The sequence below is a fragment of the Electrophorus electricus genome, chromosome 13 (genome assembly GCF_013358815.1).
Source record: "Electrophorus electricus isolate fEleEle1 chromosome 13, fEleEle1.pri, whole genome shotgun sequence".
Classification (NCBI taxonomy): domain Eukaryota; kingdom Metazoa; phylum Chordata; class Actinopteri; order Gymnotiformes; family Gymnotidae; genus Electrophorus; species Electrophorus electricus.
Genome location: NC_049547.1, coordinates 19254109 through 19273749, shown reverse-complemented (window position 1 = coordinate 19273749; position 19641 = coordinate 19254109). Strand labels below are relative to the sequence as shown.

General features: G+C 42.9%; 1 protein-coding gene across 5 annotated transcripts in view; it reads left to right on the top strand.

The window, feature by feature from the left end:
• Positions 1-18470, top strand: part of hspa12a (heat shock protein 12A) — a 35596-nt gene extending 17126 nt beyond the window's left edge. For 4 of the 5 annotated variants that reach the window (XM_027024581.2, XM_035532556.1, XM_027024582.2 and 1 more), the window contains 7 exons: positions 104-220; positions 2716-2887; positions 8474-8560; positions 12245-12349; positions 12823-13081; positions 15129-15232; positions 15814-18470. In XM_027024581.2, coding sequence (XP_026880382.2) covers positions 104-220; positions 2716-2887; positions 8474-8560; positions 12245-12349; positions 12823-13081; positions 15129-15232; positions 15814-16445 — 1476 coding nt within the window. In that variant the 3' untranslated portion in view covers positions 16446-18470. The remainder of the gene's footprint in view (positions 1-103; positions 221-2715; positions 2888-8473; positions 8561-12244; positions 12350-12822; positions 13082-15128; positions 15233-15813) is intronic. The other variant, XM_027024584.2, reaches the window with a different exon arrangement.
• The last annotated feature ends 1171 nt before the right edge of the window (positions 18471-19641 follow it).

Below are 19641 nucleotides of genomic sequence, written 5' to 3'. Positions count from 1 at the left end.
GCTTCTTTTTAAATGCCTGTTTTGCTGTTATGATGATGATGATGATGATGATGATGATGATGATGATTGCCTCTCTGTAACACTTTGCTTTGATTGACTATAGGAGCTGAGTGACCAGGCTGGGGCGGAGTTTGATAATGCTGATGTTAGATGGGTTATCACTGTTCCTGCCATCTGGAAAATGCCAGCAAAGCAGTTCATGAGGGAGGCGGCATATAAGGTGCACGCACATGCGCGCGCACACAGATTTGTCCCGTGTAACCCCTTAGTCCTCTTGAGCTTCTCTTTCCTACACACACAAAAATGAATCTCTAATTTTTTATTTCTGGCTTATGTTTATTTACACAAACGCATACCCATTCTCTCACAAGCACACACAAATGCGTTCTGTTGCATGCATTCTCTCCGTCACGCAATGGAATCGGATGTTGTAAATGTGTAGGTAGTGTGGTGGTCCCCTCTCTGTCTGTCATTACGGTAAATTCAGAAAAGGATTACCTCACTCATTAAGTCACAGGCTATGGGACAAAAACGAGACGCTTCTCAAAAGCAACTAAAAAATGTTAGTAGCTGTGCATGGATACTTTAATCATAAAGCGCCCTCTAGTGCTGAAATAATGAAACAAGGGAGAGAAGGAAAGAACAGCACTGAAGTGCAGGGAATTATGCTTTTACCACACACACACACACGCACACATATCAGTGTTAAACGTGGTGGTGAAGGTGGGAAAGCGATTAAAGAACAATGGAAGGAAGGAGGAGTATGTCTGTCTACAGTAGGGGATTCTGTATGGACGCGTGTGCACGCGTGTCTGTCTCTGCAGTAAAGTGTGTTTGCTGTAAGGCCTTGTGTGTGAGTCTGCAGTAAAGTGTGTGTGTGTGTGTGAGATGCTAATTGGACTGTACAGGAGACACAAGGTTAAAGGAAGGGGAATACAGAGAAAATACAGAGAGCAGTCGGAGGAGGAGGAGGAGGAATGGAGAAGAGAGAACAGAATTGGAGCAGAAATGGGAGGGAGAGAGGAAGAGTGGAACAAAGGATGAGAAAGAAATGTCACTTTAGCAGTACATGATGAGACAACTCAACATATTACACCCACTGGGGGAAAAACACACTGGGAGTAACTTAATTAATAAATCACCCAGTGAATCAATTAATGGGTGAATTTGTAAATGAAGGAATGGATGGGCTGCTAATTGAAAGGATGGATACAGATGGGGGGTGGGTGGGGCTAAGGTGTGGTAGTGTTCCTGAAACTTGGAGGATTGCAGGGAGTGTGAGTGTGAGTGAGTGTGTGTGAGAGGTCTAGGGTGCGGCACTGTTCCTGAAATGGGGTGGGGGGGGGATTGCAGGGTGGGTGGGTGTCTGCGCATGTCTGTCTGTCTGTGTGATGGAGAGGTGTGGCACTGTCCTCGATACTTCCAGGGGGGTGGGGGTTTGTTTGCAGGGAGTAGGTCTCCGTGTGTGTGTGTGTGTGTGTGTGTGTGTGTGTGTGAGAGAGAGAGAGGTAGAGTGTGAGAGTAAGGGGAAAATCTGCACTAAGACTGACTAAAGGCATTCTTATGAGTGGGGCGTGGGGGGTGTATACTCTGGAGGAGGGGCATTGTTCACAGTGTGCAGCACTGGATAGGTTATTTTTAAAATGTCTTGCACTACAGATACATAAATGCAGAATATATGCAATTAAATGTACTCTGAGTGTTGGACAATGTTTAAGTTTTAGCATATTACTCACTTTGAGAGAGACTATATGTTAATTGCATTAAAGGGCATGTAATCTGTAGTGAAATTCACTTTAAAAGTAACAGTTGTATTGTGGGTGTGTGTGTGTGTGTGGGGGGGTTGTATACAATGTTGGGGGAAGGAGGGGTTTTGGGTGTGTGTGTGGCAGGTTGTGTTTATTTGTGTGTGGGGGAGTATACAGTGTATGTGCATGGGTGGGGTGTATACGCTGGGGGAATGTATTCATTGTGGGGTTTGGGAGTTGGTAGACTGTGTGGGCGAATGGGTGTGGAGGGGAACTGATTTGGTAGACATTGTGGGGGGGGGTTGGTAAACTGCAGTGACTCAGCTTTTTAGATATTGGCTGCCTTCCATGTACTGACAAAAAACTGAGGATGTTTTATTTCTCTCTCTCTCACACCATACACACACAGGCATGACCTGTCAGATTATGTATTCAGAAAGTTGTTGTTGTTTTTAAATCCATGGTGATTTTGTAGTCTCACTCCCTTGTGCAGTAGTCTCCATTTACTCTGAAATCAGACATGAGTATGAAGGTGCCATTAAGTAGTGAAAGGACTCTCCATCATCTCTGTGGAAAGAGTCTGCTGCTGTAGCATCACTACCAGAAACGTGATGGGGTGTGATAGATAAAAATATATGGCCACACTGCTCCAATGCATAGAGCTGTACAAGAAACCCCAGTGAAACAGAGTAGTGAAAGTATCTCAAATTTATCTCAAACAATGAGGGTATTTAAGTGAAAGCAGAAATGAAAATGACCAGTATTTTCCAATAAATTATTTCTTAAACATGATATGGATTTACAAATACTACTCTCTCTGGAGACTTCTCTGCATAATTGGGCATGGGTGCACGGCACCCACTAAAGTTCTGTTATATTCGTCTGGTCACTTTTAGTAATGAATTGGTTTGTGTGCGTTTTATTTTTCCATAAGTGGTCCGTATGTTTTCTTCCTTTCTGTGATCAGGCAGGACTGGCTACCGGAGACAACCCTGATCAGCTGATCATCGCTTTGGAACCCGAGGCCGCCTCCATCTACTGCCGTAAGCTCCGCCTCCACCAGATGGTTGACTTGGGTGCCAAGATGTCCATAAATGGCTATAGTCCGACTGAGAACGTGGGGGCAGGGATGACCCAAGGTAGGTTTTGCGCACACTCTCACTCACCACTTGCGTCTTAAGGTTAAAAAAATTCCCTAACACGGTTCCGCACAGTTGTTTTGGCGAATTTTACATGAATGAAGAATCGGAAAACCTGGCAAGCTGAATCTCCTTTAGCTATATGACCAACCACTTCCGTCCTTAATACACCTTGGTACAGGTCTCTGAATTTGGTTTTTGTTTTGTCCAATGATAGTGACCGGATTAGCATATTAAAATAAAGCCGTAGTGATTGGTTTGCTCAGTGATTGGTTTGCTCATGCGTGAACCATTCTCCACACGGTGCTGAAGTGGAGGAGGAGCTGAAAGGTGGTGCTGAGTACCATAATTTGATTCTTTGCCTATCAGTAGCAGGCAGTCAAATTTATAGTCTCCCCCCCCTTTTTGTGGAATCCATGTTAATTGCAGGTCAGGCATGTCCAGGTAGTCCAGATGGGGGAAGCTCGTTCAAATCGCATCAAATTTATTTATATAGCTCTTTACAACAGATGTCACAAAGCAGTCCAAGCCCCTTGTGAGCAAGCCAAGGGCGACAGTGATTAATAAAAACTCTCTAAGAGGAATAGAAATTTTTCTAGAGCTAAGGGGGCTTTGCCAGAGAAACTGCCCAGCTGTGGTTTTCATGTGCTAGGTTTAGCTATAGAGTCTGTGCATTGAGATCATAGTGTTTACAGTGGATCATACTGAACAATGAGGTCTCTTTGGTACGGGTGGGGATAATTTCAGGATTTACAGGTTGATGACAGTATCCCATAGTCAATTCAAAGTTAGTTAATTCAGCAGCCAGTCTATAGAATAAGGCTAATATGGTCAAGCTTGTGGATTGTGGAGAGTTCACTGACTGCTGTATTTTGGACTACCTGGACCTTGTTGGAACACCTAACAGAACTGTCAGACAGTGAGGCACTGCGGTAGTCTAACCTTGAGGTAACACGGGCATGTGCTATTTTTCTGCATCATTTAGCATCAATATATTTCTCTGCTTTGCAGTATTTTTTATATGGTGTGCTTTGGAAGAAAGGTCAGGATCAAAGTTACCCTGAACTTTTTACAGCTGCAGTAAGAGCAAGTGGAAAGCTATCGAGATTAAACATGTAGGCTTATCATTTCTTAGATGCTTTTGGGCCAAGTAGGAGTACTTCAGAGCAACCAATTTCTAATATGTTGTACACATTTCATGTTTCATGAAGTTGTTGACTGTTCTCTGGTTTAGCTGACATTTAGTTGTGCTTCATCACTATAACAATAAAAAGCAATGTCATATTTGTGAATGATCATGTATGGGGTGAAGAGCAGCGGTCCAAGATCAGAGCCTTGTGGGACATCACATTTCACCTTACCAGTAATGGAGAATTCTCTATTTGCGCTTTACAAGCTGATGCCGGTCGTTATGAATCAGGGCAGTGCTGGTCCATTAATCTCAGCTAGCTTTTCTTGCGGCTCCAGTACATCTGAAAGAGCAGAAATTATACTTGCAGTCTTAAAGCTGCATATAAAACAGCAATATTCAGATAATACTTGGGTTTCTTCCACAATCTTGATGCTTACCATAGGAAATATTAGTTTATGAAGATAATAAAGACGATTAATATAAGACAATTCTGCAAAATCTAAAATAAAACAAGATACCAGGCTAACCAAGCGTTGGAAGAAAAGGCTCTTCATCAGGTGAGTTGTATATGGTTCCAGTGATGACTAGTGAATCTGATGCCGTAAGGAGGTAGAAGGCACGTGGGGCTACTTCCTTCACTTCGGGTTCTTTGGCCTCCTCTATTGGAAACGCATCAGTTTGTTTCCCTGTCTCACGCTCACTCATCATTCCATGTTGTTCTCATCTCACACTCCTGCATCACTCTCTCTGTGTGCCGTACGCATGCATCTGTCCTCGTGGTCTTGATAAAATAATATGGCCGTCATATTAAGAACAGAGTAGTCAAGGTCAAAAGGCTGCATTGTGAATGATGAATACTAACAGGTCAAAGCAGATGTAGTTCCAGAAGCTTGAAGGTCTCCATGGTGGACCCAGTGCTCTTGGATTTTGTGAGGGGGTGTTGAGGGGTTTCTCCTAAAGTCCACTGTCATTTCTACAGTCATTGGTCTAAGAGAGAAGAGCACTAAGGAAGGACACATCCTTGATGACTCAGTGCTGACCCTCGGGCAACATTATTCACGCTAATGTCTGCTATATGTGTCTTTCTCCCCACCCCGGAGTTTATCACCACTTTACATATAACTGAGGTTATGTTGTCACCACTGTACACACAAGCTCACTTATGTTGTCACTAGTGTATACATAACTGAGGTTGTCACCACTGTACACACAAGCTCACTTGTTGTCACTAGTGTATACATAACTGAGGTTGTCACCAATGTACACATAATTGAGGGTATATTATCACCAGTGTCCATGTAACAGTTTTCCTGTGTAGTTTAGAACTTTTTACTCTCTAAAACATACAAGTGTGATACAGCTATGATCCAGTCCTGCTGGAGATTGCAATGCTGCAGTGTAAACATTTCCCATTTGAAAAACACACCGACAAGATGTGACTGCATTTTTAACAGCTGAATTCTCTCTTCTTTTGAGTTAATTTGTGTCTAGCTGGACTTGCTGAACCATGTGAATCTGAATTCAACAGTGGGGATGTTATGCATTTTGAATGTTAGCTAAACTTTGAGTTGCCTAGGAGCACATTTGAGTATAAAGATGTGAGCAGTGCTTGGCTCAGGTGATTCATGGAAAGCATTTAATAAGGAAACGCTACCAGAGAGAAGGTGAATGGTTACTAGTTTTATTTGTGAACAGGAAGAGGAATCGCAGCACACAACAGCAGCTTTGCAATGAAAACAGGGCCAATGGCTTCAATGGTAACATTTAGAGAAACAGAGAATCCCCTGGTGACAATTGTGGGCAGTGGATGCGCGTTGCATTAAATTTGTGCGTGGAGCAACTTATGATGTCCTTCCAACTCTGCAAAAACCTTGGACAGTGGGTAAGTGAAGATGCTGGTTGTAAATTATGTGTGGGGTTTGGGTCACTGAAGCATGTTTTATCTGCATATAAGTTTAGTTTGTCACAGGGAAGATACACATGCAGACATAATCAGGTGCTTGGCTCATGATTGTTTATTCAAGAATAAGCGCATAGATATTAACACTGCCCAGCAGTGATACGAATAGTGTGATTATGCGCATGAAGAGCAGTGTATTGGAGAGCAAGCGCAAGCTATAAATATCAGTAGATGGCTTGAACTGCGAGACTGGAAATTTGTAGCGGGTGTAGGTTAAAAAAAATGTTACAGGTCCCATAGTGCACTAATTTAACTACGCTGAGTCAAGATATGCTGCACTCTGAAAGTAATCAGAGTTTATTTCATAGAGATAACAATTCTGTCTGAGGTGTTGTGGGCTTGATTCAGTGAAGTACTGAACAGGGCAGCTGCCTATATGATAACCGATGTGAAGGGTTTGCGAGGTTCGGGTGTTAGGTTGTGAAGTGAGTGTGCTGGGCCTTATGTGTAACACTAATGGTTTGGCACAGGACATTTTGACTCCTGTGTAATTACAAATGTGCTCGTTCAATGCATAACTGAACAGCACGTTTGTTAAGCGCTTACACAGAGGATGTTCACAAGCTGAAAAACTGAAACAGCAGCGGGGTCATTTAGTCCAGAGGGAACTCTCTTGATGGAGTCCCCTAACAAAACCTTCCAGAAGAAGGCAACAACACCAGCCATGTGGTGCTCTAAAAATGGAGTTATGATTTGGGTAGAGAGGACCTCTCCTGCTTTGAGAGGGGAAAAATGGGAAAGATCTTTGCTCTTTCCCACTTTGTGTCTCTGTCTCTGACATTTTCTCTTTTATGTCCTTGTCTAGATTTCAGCAGCTCACTTTTCACTCGGGTTCTTAAATGTCCATAAATGTTTTGGAAATATTCTGTCTTTTTCCAGAGTCATACACATTTCACCCAATACCTCTTTTACCCACATTGTGGCACACATTTCTGATCAGACAGTGTAATTTAACCCCGATGTCACTGTATACTGCAGTAACGCAACCCTAATTGTATGACTGACTCATGCTCACCTAAGCCAAAAGATTGGTGAATACAGCCTGTCCTCCTCGTTGCTGATTGTAGTCAGTCATTTAATGCCTTGATTTGATTGTAACCAGTAATTCAGTGCAGTAAATTAATTGTAGTCAGTAATTTGATGCAATAATTTCATCATAGTCAGTAATGTAATGCAGTAATATTTAACTGTAGCCAGTAATTTAATTGTAGTCAGTCATTTAATGCAGTAATTTGATTGTAGCCACTAATTTGATGCAGTGATTTGATTTGATTTGTAGTTAGTAATTCAATTCAGTAATTACATTTTCAGTAATTTGATGCAGTAATTTGGTTGGAGTCAGTAATGTAATAAATAAATTTGATTCTTTGACTTATGAAGGGCCTGATAGTGGCTGAAGAGATGAGACTGACGTTTCCAGTAAATCCCAAAACCATGGAGTCCAGGATGATTACAAAGCATTGCTATAGTGAAGAGCACTGCTCTGTGAGGCTTGTCATGTATTTACTTCCTTTTGTCTGTCCGGGAGCTAGAACCTGTCCCATGTTGCGGGTCAGAGGGCAGTGGTTTGGGAACGGGTCTTATGACCTGCACTGCATTTTCACATCAGAAGAAATACTGCCCTTTTGGCTTCATGATGCTGTGCTCTCTCTCCAACACGCACTTCCTGTTTGGACAAGGTGGTACGCAGCTAAGAAGGAGGTTTTTATTTTTGTACCAAGAGCATCAAAGTGATGCGTGTTACGTTCGTGTAAGCAAGGAAACGGAGCGTCCTGTTCACATCCTCTTTTGTGTCCCCAGTGAGGGAAATTGGGAGCTTTTCACCGCACGCGTGCAGCAAGCTTCTGAGAGAGAAATGCAGCCGGAGACACACTGATGAATGAAAGAAATGCATTTAAACGCACTGAAAGAATGAACGTAAAGAACCATCCCATACTTGTGCTACATTTAACATTTACGGCATTTAGCTGATGCTTTCGTCCAAAGCAACTTACAATTGTGACTGAGTACAATTTGAGCAATTGAGGGTCTTGCTCAAGGACCAAACAGTGGCAACTTGGCAGTGCTGGGGCTTGAACCCACAACCTTCCAATTACAAATCAAGTACCTCAACCTCTGAGCTACCTCTGCTAAACCTAAAAATGTAAGTTTTAAAGAATATGAAATGCAGGGAAGCATGTACTCTTGATCTGCTCTGTGGTGCAGAGAGTTGGAGACTAAGGGCTAGGTAAGGTGGGTTTTAGGTAGCTAGGTTTAGGTTAGAGGGCAAATCTGCCGTCTCCTGTAGGGGAAGTGATGTCAATTCCTGTCTGCTCTCAATTCTTTGCCATCCTGTTGCTTCTGCTAATGTCTCTAACTCTCTCTCTCAACAAACAAACACACACACACACACACACACACACACACACACACACACGTGCGCGTACTCGCAAAGCTTCACATCACTTTTCCAGCTTCTCACACACACTTCCTCTCTCTCTCTGTCAATAACCAGCCAAGGAGCATGTGCGTCGCAACCGGCAGAGTCGCACCTTTCTGGTGGAAAATGTCATAGGGGAGCTGTGGTCCGAACTCAGTGAAGGTAGAGTCTGCATCACACTCTCACTCTGTTTCTGCTTCTCATTCTTCTCACGCTTTTGCTGAGTTACTGTTTTTGCTCATTCTTCTTCTAATGCTGCTCTCATAGAAAACAAAATGTAGCCACCCACAATAATAAATGATTCAATAATAGATGATTCAGTGATAAATTATTCAGTAATAATGGATTCTTTCATGCCTTACTAGAATACATCAGAGGATATTCACATTCCTCTCTGTTCTAAGTCAAAGAAGCAAAGCTAAAGTCTCGACAGCATGTAGATGCTGTTTTTTGTCACATCCATGACAGTGATACCCCATAAACTGATTGATATAAATAAATTTTTTTTAAATCTATTATAATGCCGAAAGTATGTGGACACATGACCATCGTTATATATGAGCTTGTTGGACATCCCATTCCAAAACTATGGGCATTAACACCGAGTTAGCCACCCTTTTGCAATTAAAGCAGCCTCCACTCTTCTGAGAAGGCTTTCCACAAGGTCTTAGAGTGTGTAGAGGGATTACATGCTCATTCAATCAAAAGAGCATCTGTTAGATAAGGCCGTAATGTTGGATGAGAAGGCATGGCTCAAAATCGTCGTCAAAATTCATCCCAAAGGTGTTCAGTCGGGTTGAGGTCAGGGCTCTGTGGACCACGGGATTCCTTCACACGTCTTTTATGGAGCTCATTTTGTGCACAGGGGTAACATCATGAAGGAACAGTAAAGGGTCTTCTCCAAACCATTGCCTTCAGCGGGTCTGAAGAACTTTGCCCGTCGCAGAAAGGCAGCTCCAGACCTTAATTCCTCCGGCATTTAAACGTTACCGGTGGCACTTTGCTTTCCGGTAGGTGTCCTCCTCCTGACGTCCACCAAACCCAGGTTTATTCGTCAGGCTGCCATATAGTGAAGAGTAATTATTCCTCCAGAGATCTCGCTGTGGCAGTAAAGCTGAAAGGATGGTACCCGAAGTCAACACAGACGTTAGAGCTCCCTGGAATATCAGCATTCCGAGGTGAAATAACAGCATTGCTGTATCCCAGTGTACCACGCCTCTCAGTTCCCCATAACCCCCAGATATGTACCTTTACGTAAAATGAGGGGTGTTGAACAAAATGCCTGAATAAACAAATAGGTTTTCAGCTTGGTCTGAAATATAGAGACCATGTCTCATTCCTGAACATTGACAGGAAGGTTATTCCACAGCTTCGGAGCTTTATAAGAAAAGGCTCTGTTCCCTGAGGTTGATTTCCTTATTATAGGACTAATAAAGAGATGACCACTCTTGAATGAAGCAGACACGGAAGATCATAATAGACCAAAAGATCACCAAGGCACTGTGGAGCATGAATATTCAGTGCTTTGTATGTTATAAGAAGTATTTTAGAATCAGTAAAGAATTTTACTGGGAGCCAGTGCAGTTTAGCCAAGACGGACATTATCAAAACCTTTTTAATTTAAGTTTAGTAGTTGCTACATTTTGAACAAACTGAGGTTTGTTTATGCACTTACCAGATGGTAAGCCATGGTAGTCCAATCTGGACGTGAGAAAAGGATGCACGGACCATGCATCGTGTAAAGATTAGTATATTTCTATTTTTTCCAATCTTCCCCAGGTGTAAAAAAGCTGTCAATGAAATATTATTTACATGAACTTCAAATGAGAGACTGGGATCCATAATAACACCAAAATCTTGAACTGTTGAAATTATGTAATTGGGAGACCATCAAGGTTTATTACATAATCAAAGAGCTTACTGCTGGCTGGCTACCTGTGTCCCTAATAAGCGTACTTCTGTTTTGTTAGAATTAAGGGTGAGCGTTTCTCTGCATCCAGTATCTGATGTCCTTTACGCATTCCTCAATAATAATAATAATAATAATAATAATAATAATAATAATAAGCTGATAAATGTCTTCTGTTTTGACTTAGACTTGTGTGTTATCAGCAAAGCAGAGGAAACTAGAATAGTGTTTACAAATAATTTGACCCCGAAAAAAAGCAGGTGTCCTACAACGGACCCTTGTGGGACACCAAAACTAACCATGATGTACGTTGAAAAGTCACCATTTATATTTACAAACTGATGATGATCAGTTAAGTAAGATCTAAAACAAGAAAGGACTGTCCCCTTGATCCCAAGAACATTTTCAATCCTCTCTAGTAAAATGTGCTCTGTAGTATCAAATACTGCATTGAGACAACCCTCGTCAGAAGCCAGCAACAGGTCACCAACTACTCTAACAACACTCAGTGCCACGAGGAGCTCTAAACCATGGTGGAAAAAATCTAGTTCTGATGCAGTCAAATTACTGCGTCATCTCTGATAACCTGCACTGCAGTTTCACATCAGAGAAAATATTGATCTTTGGCCCCATGATGTTGTGTGCTCTCTGAGCTTAGCTGCTGAGCTACAGCTTAGCTAGGATCTTAGAAAGGTTTTGATTTGGTTTCCAGAAGCTGTTCGGAACTCTGTAGTAGTTATGCAATAGAGGATATGAAATTTCTATGCGCTACGTGCTTTGCCACCCAATGACCCTGCTTTGTAAGTTTTTGTGGTCTACCACTGTGTAGCTGAGCTGCTGTTGCTCAGAGGCTCAATTCATAATAATGGCTCTTACAGTTGACCAGAGCAGATCAAGCGGGGCAGAACTTGTGGCAAAGGTGGCATCTTATAACAGTGCCACACTTGTAGTCACTGAGCTCTTCTGTATGACTCATTCCGATGCCACTGCTTGTCTACAGAGATTACATGGCTATGTGGTTGATTTTCTACATTTCTCAGCAATGTATGTGTCTGAAACACCTGAACTCAGTAATTAGGAGGGGTGTCCACATACTTTGGCCATTGAGTTATTTTAGGGTGGTTTCACACTTCCTGTAGGTTTGCCATCATCAGTTAATATTTGTGGTTTCCGCATGCATCACCACCGTGTTTGACTGTGCAGAATGACAGACCCAAATCCCAATGCCACAATCACCACCACACTAGTGCCATCCCCATGGTACTATCCCCCTTCACCTATGACCATCATCACCATGGTAGTGTCCCCCAACTGCTGTGACCATCATCACCACGGTACTGTCCCCAATCCCGTGTGATCATCACCATGGTAGTGTCCCCCATCCCCTAAGGCATGAGTCATTGCAATCCCTACTTTCGATAATCGTTTTGGAGTCCTCAATATCATGATCAGCAATCAGAATCATCCCTTTGGGGGTTTGGCAGTTAAAAAAGAAAAATCTAATCTGTGTCTTATCTTGTTATTCTGATGAAAAATCTGGGAATGTCTCTTGTTCAGGTACCAAAATTATTTTTGCCATGGACACAGTCAGGTGTTGCCAGGGACAGGTTTGGCTGTGCACATCTTTGTTTCATGTTCAGTGCAGTCCTGTTCCCTTGTGCTGAGCTCTGACTCCTGGCCCAGAGCTCTGACTCCTGGCCCAGAGCGCTGACTCCTGGCCCAGAGCGCTGACTCCAGGCCCAGAGCTCTGACTCCTGGAAAAGCCAGGTGAAGGTCCAGTCATATTCACTCACTTTGTCATCAGAGCTTCTACAGTGCCAAGGATGTAGCAAAATGTCAGCAAGTCTGAAGTGGCAGGATCCAATAAGGGGGATCAGTTTCCCCCGGCTGGCTTTGGTGACTTTGGTTCACGTTTGCTGTTGGTTGCTGGTCTCCAGGTGATCGCTATGTGGTGGTGGATTGTGGAGGAGGCACAGTGGACCTTACAGTGCATCAGATCCGAATGCCAGAGGGTCACCTGAAGGAGCTCTATAAGGCCTCAGGTGAGAACAGGTGACCTTACATTACTCAGATGGGGATCATATTTTGCTCTACAAGCTGTTGTAGCATAAAATAAGAATATATAGCACTCAGCCAGAATGAGGGTGGTGAGGGTCATGCACTATTGGTAATTTGTTTATTGTTAGCTGATTAAATGTTTTATGTTTGTATTTTATCTGTAATTTAATCACCATATTTAAATGGAGAATCCAAAGACTGGTGGACAGTGAAGTTAATCAATAAGACGAATCTTGTAAACTAGTGGAGTAATTAGGAATATCATGATTTGAGCGATTTAAATACAGGTCTACATATTGTTCTATTTTTCTGTTTCATCTTGTTGTATTGATGCATTATGCTATATCCTGTTTAAGTGAGCCAATTGGTATTGATCCTTCATATCTTCTTACTTTCTTTCTCTCTCTCTGTGTGTGTGCGTGTGTGTGTGCGTGCGTGTGCGTGCGTGCGTGCGCAGGAGGACCATATGGATCAATTGGCATTGATTATGAGTTTGAGAAGTTGCTTTGCAAGATCTTCGGCCAGGACTTCATTGACCAGTTTAAGATCAAGCGCCCGGCTGCGTGGGTGGACCTGATGATTGCATTTGAGTCTCGCAAGAGGGCTGCAGCTCCTGACAGGACCAACCCCCTGAACATCAATCTACCCTTCTCCTTCATCGACTACTATAAGAAGTTCCGAGGCCACAGTGTGGAACATGCCCTTCGCAAGAGCAAGTAAGTACGTGGGTCACAAGCAAGTGGACAGGACAGGCAGTTGGGTCGGTTTTAATGCCTAGTGCGTTTTACATTTAGTTCTGCTCTGTTAAACTTGAATATTGACCACAAGTTTCTTGAATGCATGACCATTAAAGGTGCAGTTAGTCTTTTTTTATTATTGTTTTGTTTTTTGACTCTTTAATTTTGTTCTGTATCACATCAAGCATTTCCTCCTGCTTTTAGTAGTGTGACTCACTGATCGAAAAATGATTATTAATATGAGAAAAGCCTCAATGGCCTTCCAATGGTGATGGCTAGTAGGACAACATGATAAAACAAACAAACAATCAGAAATCCACTGCAGGCAGCGGTATCATGTGCTGCTGTCTACTAGGCTACCTTGGTCACCCATTTAAGGCTAACGAGGCATCTCCAAGTGCAGTCCTAGGGGATCAACCCAATGAACATCTCGACAATGAGCTAATGAGCTGAGCAGTTTTTGCCTAATATATTTGTAAAAATAGTATTCCAGTGTGACCTACCGTGTGATTTAAAGGAACTGTTTTGAAGTTCTAGAATGCTGCTAGCCAGAAAAACAGAAACGGTAGCATTTCTTTTCTCAAGCAATCGGGGTAGACATGCCGCTTATTTTAAGACTTTAGAAAGTCAGAAACAGCAGTTATTCTCTGCTTTTTAAAAGCACACCTGAAACACCCGAAAGCACATTTTATTTTTTCCCCTTTATTTTGAGAGGTTTTACATGCGTAGTTGAGGACAGACAGGAATGCAGTGCTACTGGAAAACTGCGGTATTACAGCTGCCCTTTAGGTGGTGTTTCACTTTAGAAGTGGTGTTGCACTCAGTCCTGTATCAAGACTAGGAACCAAAATCTACCCAGACAGGAGGGTTTTCTACTGGCGTTCACATTTCAAACAGCTGGTGCCAGAATGGCGTGCGCACACACACACACACACAAGGTTATTCCATTTGCTGTTAAGCTTGTAGTGTTGCCGCATTTCTCAACAAGCTTTAAAGTGGGTAATGATGCGAGTGCTTGTGCATGTTGTGTGATTTCTTCTTTGGGTTGTTATTGAGTGGTGGCATGCTCCCTCCCCCCCCCCCGCTCTCTCTCTCGCTCTCTCTCGCTCTCTCACACTCTCACACACACACACACACACACACACACACACACACACACACACACGTCCGTTCCTCTACCTAAATTATAATGAGTTAATACGTAAACATCCTTGGCAAAGAGGACTGTGTGTGTGTCTTTGTGTAGGGGTTGGTGTGCATGTCTAGAGGGGAGGTTGTCACTAACTGTCTCTCGGGTGATGCCATGTTGCTACACATTTTGCAAGAAGGGTTGGTGTGCCTGTCCGGTAAAAAGACTTGTAGTTTTTCTGTGTGGGGTCATATTCTTGAAATTTGGGATTGGGTTTTTGTGAAAATATCTCAGATTTTTTAAATCTTTCACAGAAATTGCATCTCTGTCTCAGCCATGTATTCTGTCCTGGACAGCCTGGTCTTTCTGCGTCTGCTCTTTTCCATAGCTAGACTAAGATTACTGAGCTTCTCCTTGGTTAGGATGCGTCGCTGCTTTGAATCTCTGACAGTAAGGAAATACTCTGCTAATTCATACTCACTGTTTAGGGCCCGATAACACTCTAATTTACTTTGAGCTTTAGTTTGATAGTACCAATGTCCCAATGTTTTATCTGACTTAGTTTTAGATTTGGTGTTAAAGCAGCGCTGAGAGGTTGGTCTGCATTAGTAGTTGCTTAGAACCAACTGACTTGGAGGACTCTCTTCAGGGTTTCAGGTCTTAGGTCTGTAGTACAGTAAGATAGTGTTTCTCTGGGACTGGTCTTTAAATGCATCCAGAAATGTACTGCTCTTTTTTTGCGTGTTTATAAATGGTGGAAATCTCTCTCTCTTTTTACCTTTTCTGTCTCTCTCTCCCTTACACACACACACACACAAACACACACACACCCATCCTCTGTCTCTCTCTCTCTCTCTCTCTCTCTCTCTCTCTCTCTCTCTCTCTCTCTCTCCACAGTGTGGACTTCGTTAAGTGGTCCTCTCAAGGCATGCTGAGAATGAGCCCAGATGCCATGAACGCTCTGTTCAAGCCCACCATCGATCACATCATTCAGCACCTTAGTAAGTGTTCACGTGTCTGTCCTTAAGACTCCTATTAAACCCAGCTGAGCCCAACCTCCTAAGCTCAGCCTGCTGCGCTCGTCTTAAATAACTAAATGCCAGAGAGTAAAAGTTGCATTTCCTGAATAATGGGGCAGTAGCATGTTTTGTAGTGATGCTGCAGTAATGTCCCATCACCAACAACACTGAATCTATGTTGAGGAGCTTCACAGCATGGGCATTAGAGGAACCAAGGCCGGAGTTTCTATCCAAGCAGGCAGTAGCAATAATACTACGTTTCCCGAAACATTTTTGTGTAACTTGTATGTGAATTGGCTAGAGGTGGGTGTTGGTGCATGCCTGTGTGTGTGAGCACACTTATGACCATTCTGTAAACCATCTGAAGATGATGGAAGGAACACCTCTTTACATCTGCTTTGCACCTCTTTAACCTGGAGTATATGTAAAGCAGAGGTAAAATCAAGGGACACTTTCGTACATTTATTACATACTGAAATAACTTTGGATGTGACGAGTGAAATAAACCAATCCATGAACATACTGTGCTGCCCCCTCTTGTTTACACCCCCCTTGTTCCTCAGATGAGCTGTTTGATAGGCCTGAGGTAACAGACATCAAGTTCCTCTTCCTGGTGGGTGGGTTCGCTGAATCACCACTCCTCCAAAAGGCGGTCCAGGATATGCTCCAGGAGCGGAGTCGCGTCATCATCCCACATGACGTGGGCCTGACCATCCTGAAGGGGGCGGTGCTGTTCGGGCTCGACCCAGGAGTCATCAGGGTGCGTCGCTCCCCGTTGACGTATGGCGTGGGCGTTCTCAACCGCTTCGTGGACGGCAAGCACCCTCCCGAGAAGATGCTGGTGAAGGACGGCACGCGCTGGTGCACCGACGTCTTCGATACCTTCATCGCGGCAGACCAGTCGGTGGCACTAGGGGAGACGGTGAAGCGGAGCTACACTCCTGCTAGGCCCTCGCAGCAGGTCATCGTCATACACGTGTACTGCTCCGAGAAGGAGGCAGTGAGCTTCATCTCAGACGCCGGCGTGCGCAAGTGCGGCACGCTACGTCTCGACGTGAGCGGCACGGAGAGTCCGGCGGCACGCCGGGAGATCCAGACGCTCATGCAGTTCGGCGACACGGAGATCCGCGCCATGGCCATCGATGTGGCTACATCACGCAGTGTCAAGGCTAGCATCGACTTCCTCAGTCAGTGAGGAAGAGGAGGAGTGAGGCTGATGGAGGAAGGTCACAGTAACACATTCTCCAGTGGTCAGCAAACCTTCTCCTAGAGATCAACTTTCCATCAGAGCTTAGTATCAGCCTGATGAGAAAACACCTGATCCAGCTCGTCAAAGAGTTATTAGATTAGGGTCAGAAAGTAGATGGGTAAGGAGGAGGTTGGTTTCCACTGGGATATTTGAGTCCTTCACAGTAAAATGACCAGTAGTAAGCCAACACCCTGCAGTATATGTTCGAAATTTGGGGAAAGTTTACCAAATGTTGATCGTTAGTATTAGGTGTTAGTATTTGATACTGGTCATTTTACTGTGAAATAGCACACAGTGACATAAACCCTATCCTGACCATTGTGCCGGTGCCTTTTTTTTTAATTATTTTTTTTTATTCCTTCTTTTTAACAGTTTACTGCTATAAAGAAAGCAATGCTTATTCTGGCTTGCTTTGTCTAGTCAAGCTTCTGTCTGAGCTGTGTTTCGTGCATCCTAAGCTCTAGTTCACATGCAATTGTGTCCAGCTGGTCTACAACTCAGCCAACAGCTGCAGGCTTGTCCCTTTTTGGCATTTTTTAAAACCTACCTGATCGGAACTGTGCACTTTAGTCCCGTTAAAAACAATTGAGTGTTCACTGCAATGACTGGGGGGTGTGTATGTGCTTCAAAACATTTGCATGTAATTTAGTTTGCCATTCAGACTTCATGGAAAAGATCAGACAAGCAAAGCATCTGATGATAAAGCATCTGATAAGTAAAAAAAAATGGATTGGGGAGTCTATCTGCCTCTGTATGAAGCAGAAGGGACAATCGATTGAAGCTTTGGAGAAGGTTAAGAGAAGGTTCTTTATCTGCACTTATCAGATGTGTCCTCAGGTTCCTTCAGGTCACTCATAAAATGTCCCCCATGGTCTTCCACACTCTGCCAGGCTGGCAAGTCTGCCCTCCATCCCAGAAGTCTTAACACTAGAATCTTTGGGTTATTTCAGTTTTTAATTGTTTTAATTAAACTTTTATTTTAAAAAGTTAGAAACTTTATTTCAACTTTGAAGCACAGCCACAGACCAGCTAAGCTCCTGAATCAAGTAAACAAAAAACAACAACAACCCAAAACAGAACCACCAGAGCCTTACCAACTTTCCAGTCTGGTCTCGTGCTGCTTTGTCTTGCCTTTCTTCTGCACCCATATTTCAGTTAAAGAAACAGCCACTAGTACCACTGTGAGCTTATCTTTTCAACGTGTGTGGTGTCATTGGCACTAGGAAACAAGGGATGGGGAAAAAATGACCATAGCTTTCTTCATACTCCTGCTAACGCAGCTGCATAGAAACGCTATGGCGACAGAACAGCTTTTTTTAGCATTTTTTTTCCAATATTTTTTCTTTGTTGTTGTTGTTTTGATTTTTAGATTTTGTCTCATCTTCTCCTGCATAGAACTCGGAGCTCATGTCGGTATGATGTCCGGTGTTGCTCAGAACACCGCAACTTTGCACACAGGCCTCTACATAATGCCATTAATAAACACACACCATTTTCACACACACAGAATATGGCGCTATTCAGTGTTTTATTTTGTCACTAACCCTTTACCTTACCAGATCAATACTTGGCCTATTATGGGAAACACGAATCCTTGAATGTGAACATATGTAAGCCTACACCTTCAGGAGAGGCAGTCTGACGAAAGCTGCTAGCCACATGTATACATGTGGGTTTCAAAACCATCCCAATTTTGCTTGTTGCCTTTAGCACCTTGCTAATCAAAAAGACAGTGATATTTGCTTTTATTTTTGCTATTTTCCAAATTTTGTTATAATCAGCAGATTATAGTGGAAGAGAGAAAACGGCTGAAAATGTTAATTTGTGTAAATACAGTATTTAAAATGTACAGATTTTTAGAGTTACTTTTAGTGCTGTTTTAGCAGCTTTCAGAGCTTTGTGAGAGAGAGAGAGAGAGTGAGGGAGTGTGTGTGTGTGTGTGTGTGTGTGTGTGTGTGTGTGTGTGTGTGTGTGTGTGTGTGTGTGTGTGTGTGTGTGTGTGTGTGTGTGTGTGTGTGTGTGTGTGTGTGTGTGTGTGTGTGTGCGCGCTTTAGTGGACTCCTTCACTCACCAGCCGTTGCATCTTACAAACACACAAAGCCCAACACTGATTGCACATGCACAAGTGAATACATGTGTCTCCAAACCCGTGTCTCTCCAGAATATAAGACTTGAAAACCTTTGACCTTAACAGCTTTAGCAGCTGTTTACCATCACTGACTTAATGGAGCATTTGTGTCAGGAGCACAGCAGAAGCCTTTCATTAGCTGCATGTGAGCTCTGTAGATGTTAACAAGCAAAACAGAAGCAATATCTTAACTGGAGAAACATGGGTACTGCTGCTCTCTTTCGCCCCCACTTGGTGACAAAGCCACACAACACCCCCTGCTGCCTAATTAAACGCATAAGCAATAAGGCGTAACGTGACGCTTCTAGGTCATTCTGCACCCCTGAGATCAGCTGTGATGTGCTACCCGTATAATATCTGTGTGCCAGCTTTAGCAAAAAAAAAAAGAATTACAATCCTTAAAAAAAAACAAAAAAAGACAATAGACACGGAGGATTTGGCAGTGTTTTTAAACCATTCACATACAAATATATTAAGATCAGAAGTTCTGAAGAAATCTGTGTATTGAAAAGTTTAAAAGACAAAACGTTAGTTATCAGATACAATATGCTGAGCATGTGAAGCTTCATATTTCACAAAAAAAAAATTAGGAAGAAATATTTGATAGAAGTATTGATACAAACCATATTGCTTCCTGCTTTTGCATTTTTGTGTATCTGCTAGATTGTAAGCAAGACTGCAGTGTTTTTTGGAACCACTGCCTCTAACCATCGCTGCATTTTGAAGTGAATATATAGCCTAATGACCAATATATTGCCTGTAATTATAGAATTTTATACTAAACTGACTTAACTTCTAACGTCAGTCCTTAACTGTCATTAGGTGGGACCATGTACATGTGTGTAGACACTCCCATGGCAAAAAGAATTAGACACACAGTTTTATTAACACATTACTGGCTAAACTCCATCTGTCAAATCTGCACCATGGGGAAGCTCCCTTACTATCACACTGACATCTTGCAGTTTCTAGCGTTTGGCTTAAATGATGCATATTTACAGAGGCTTCACTTGC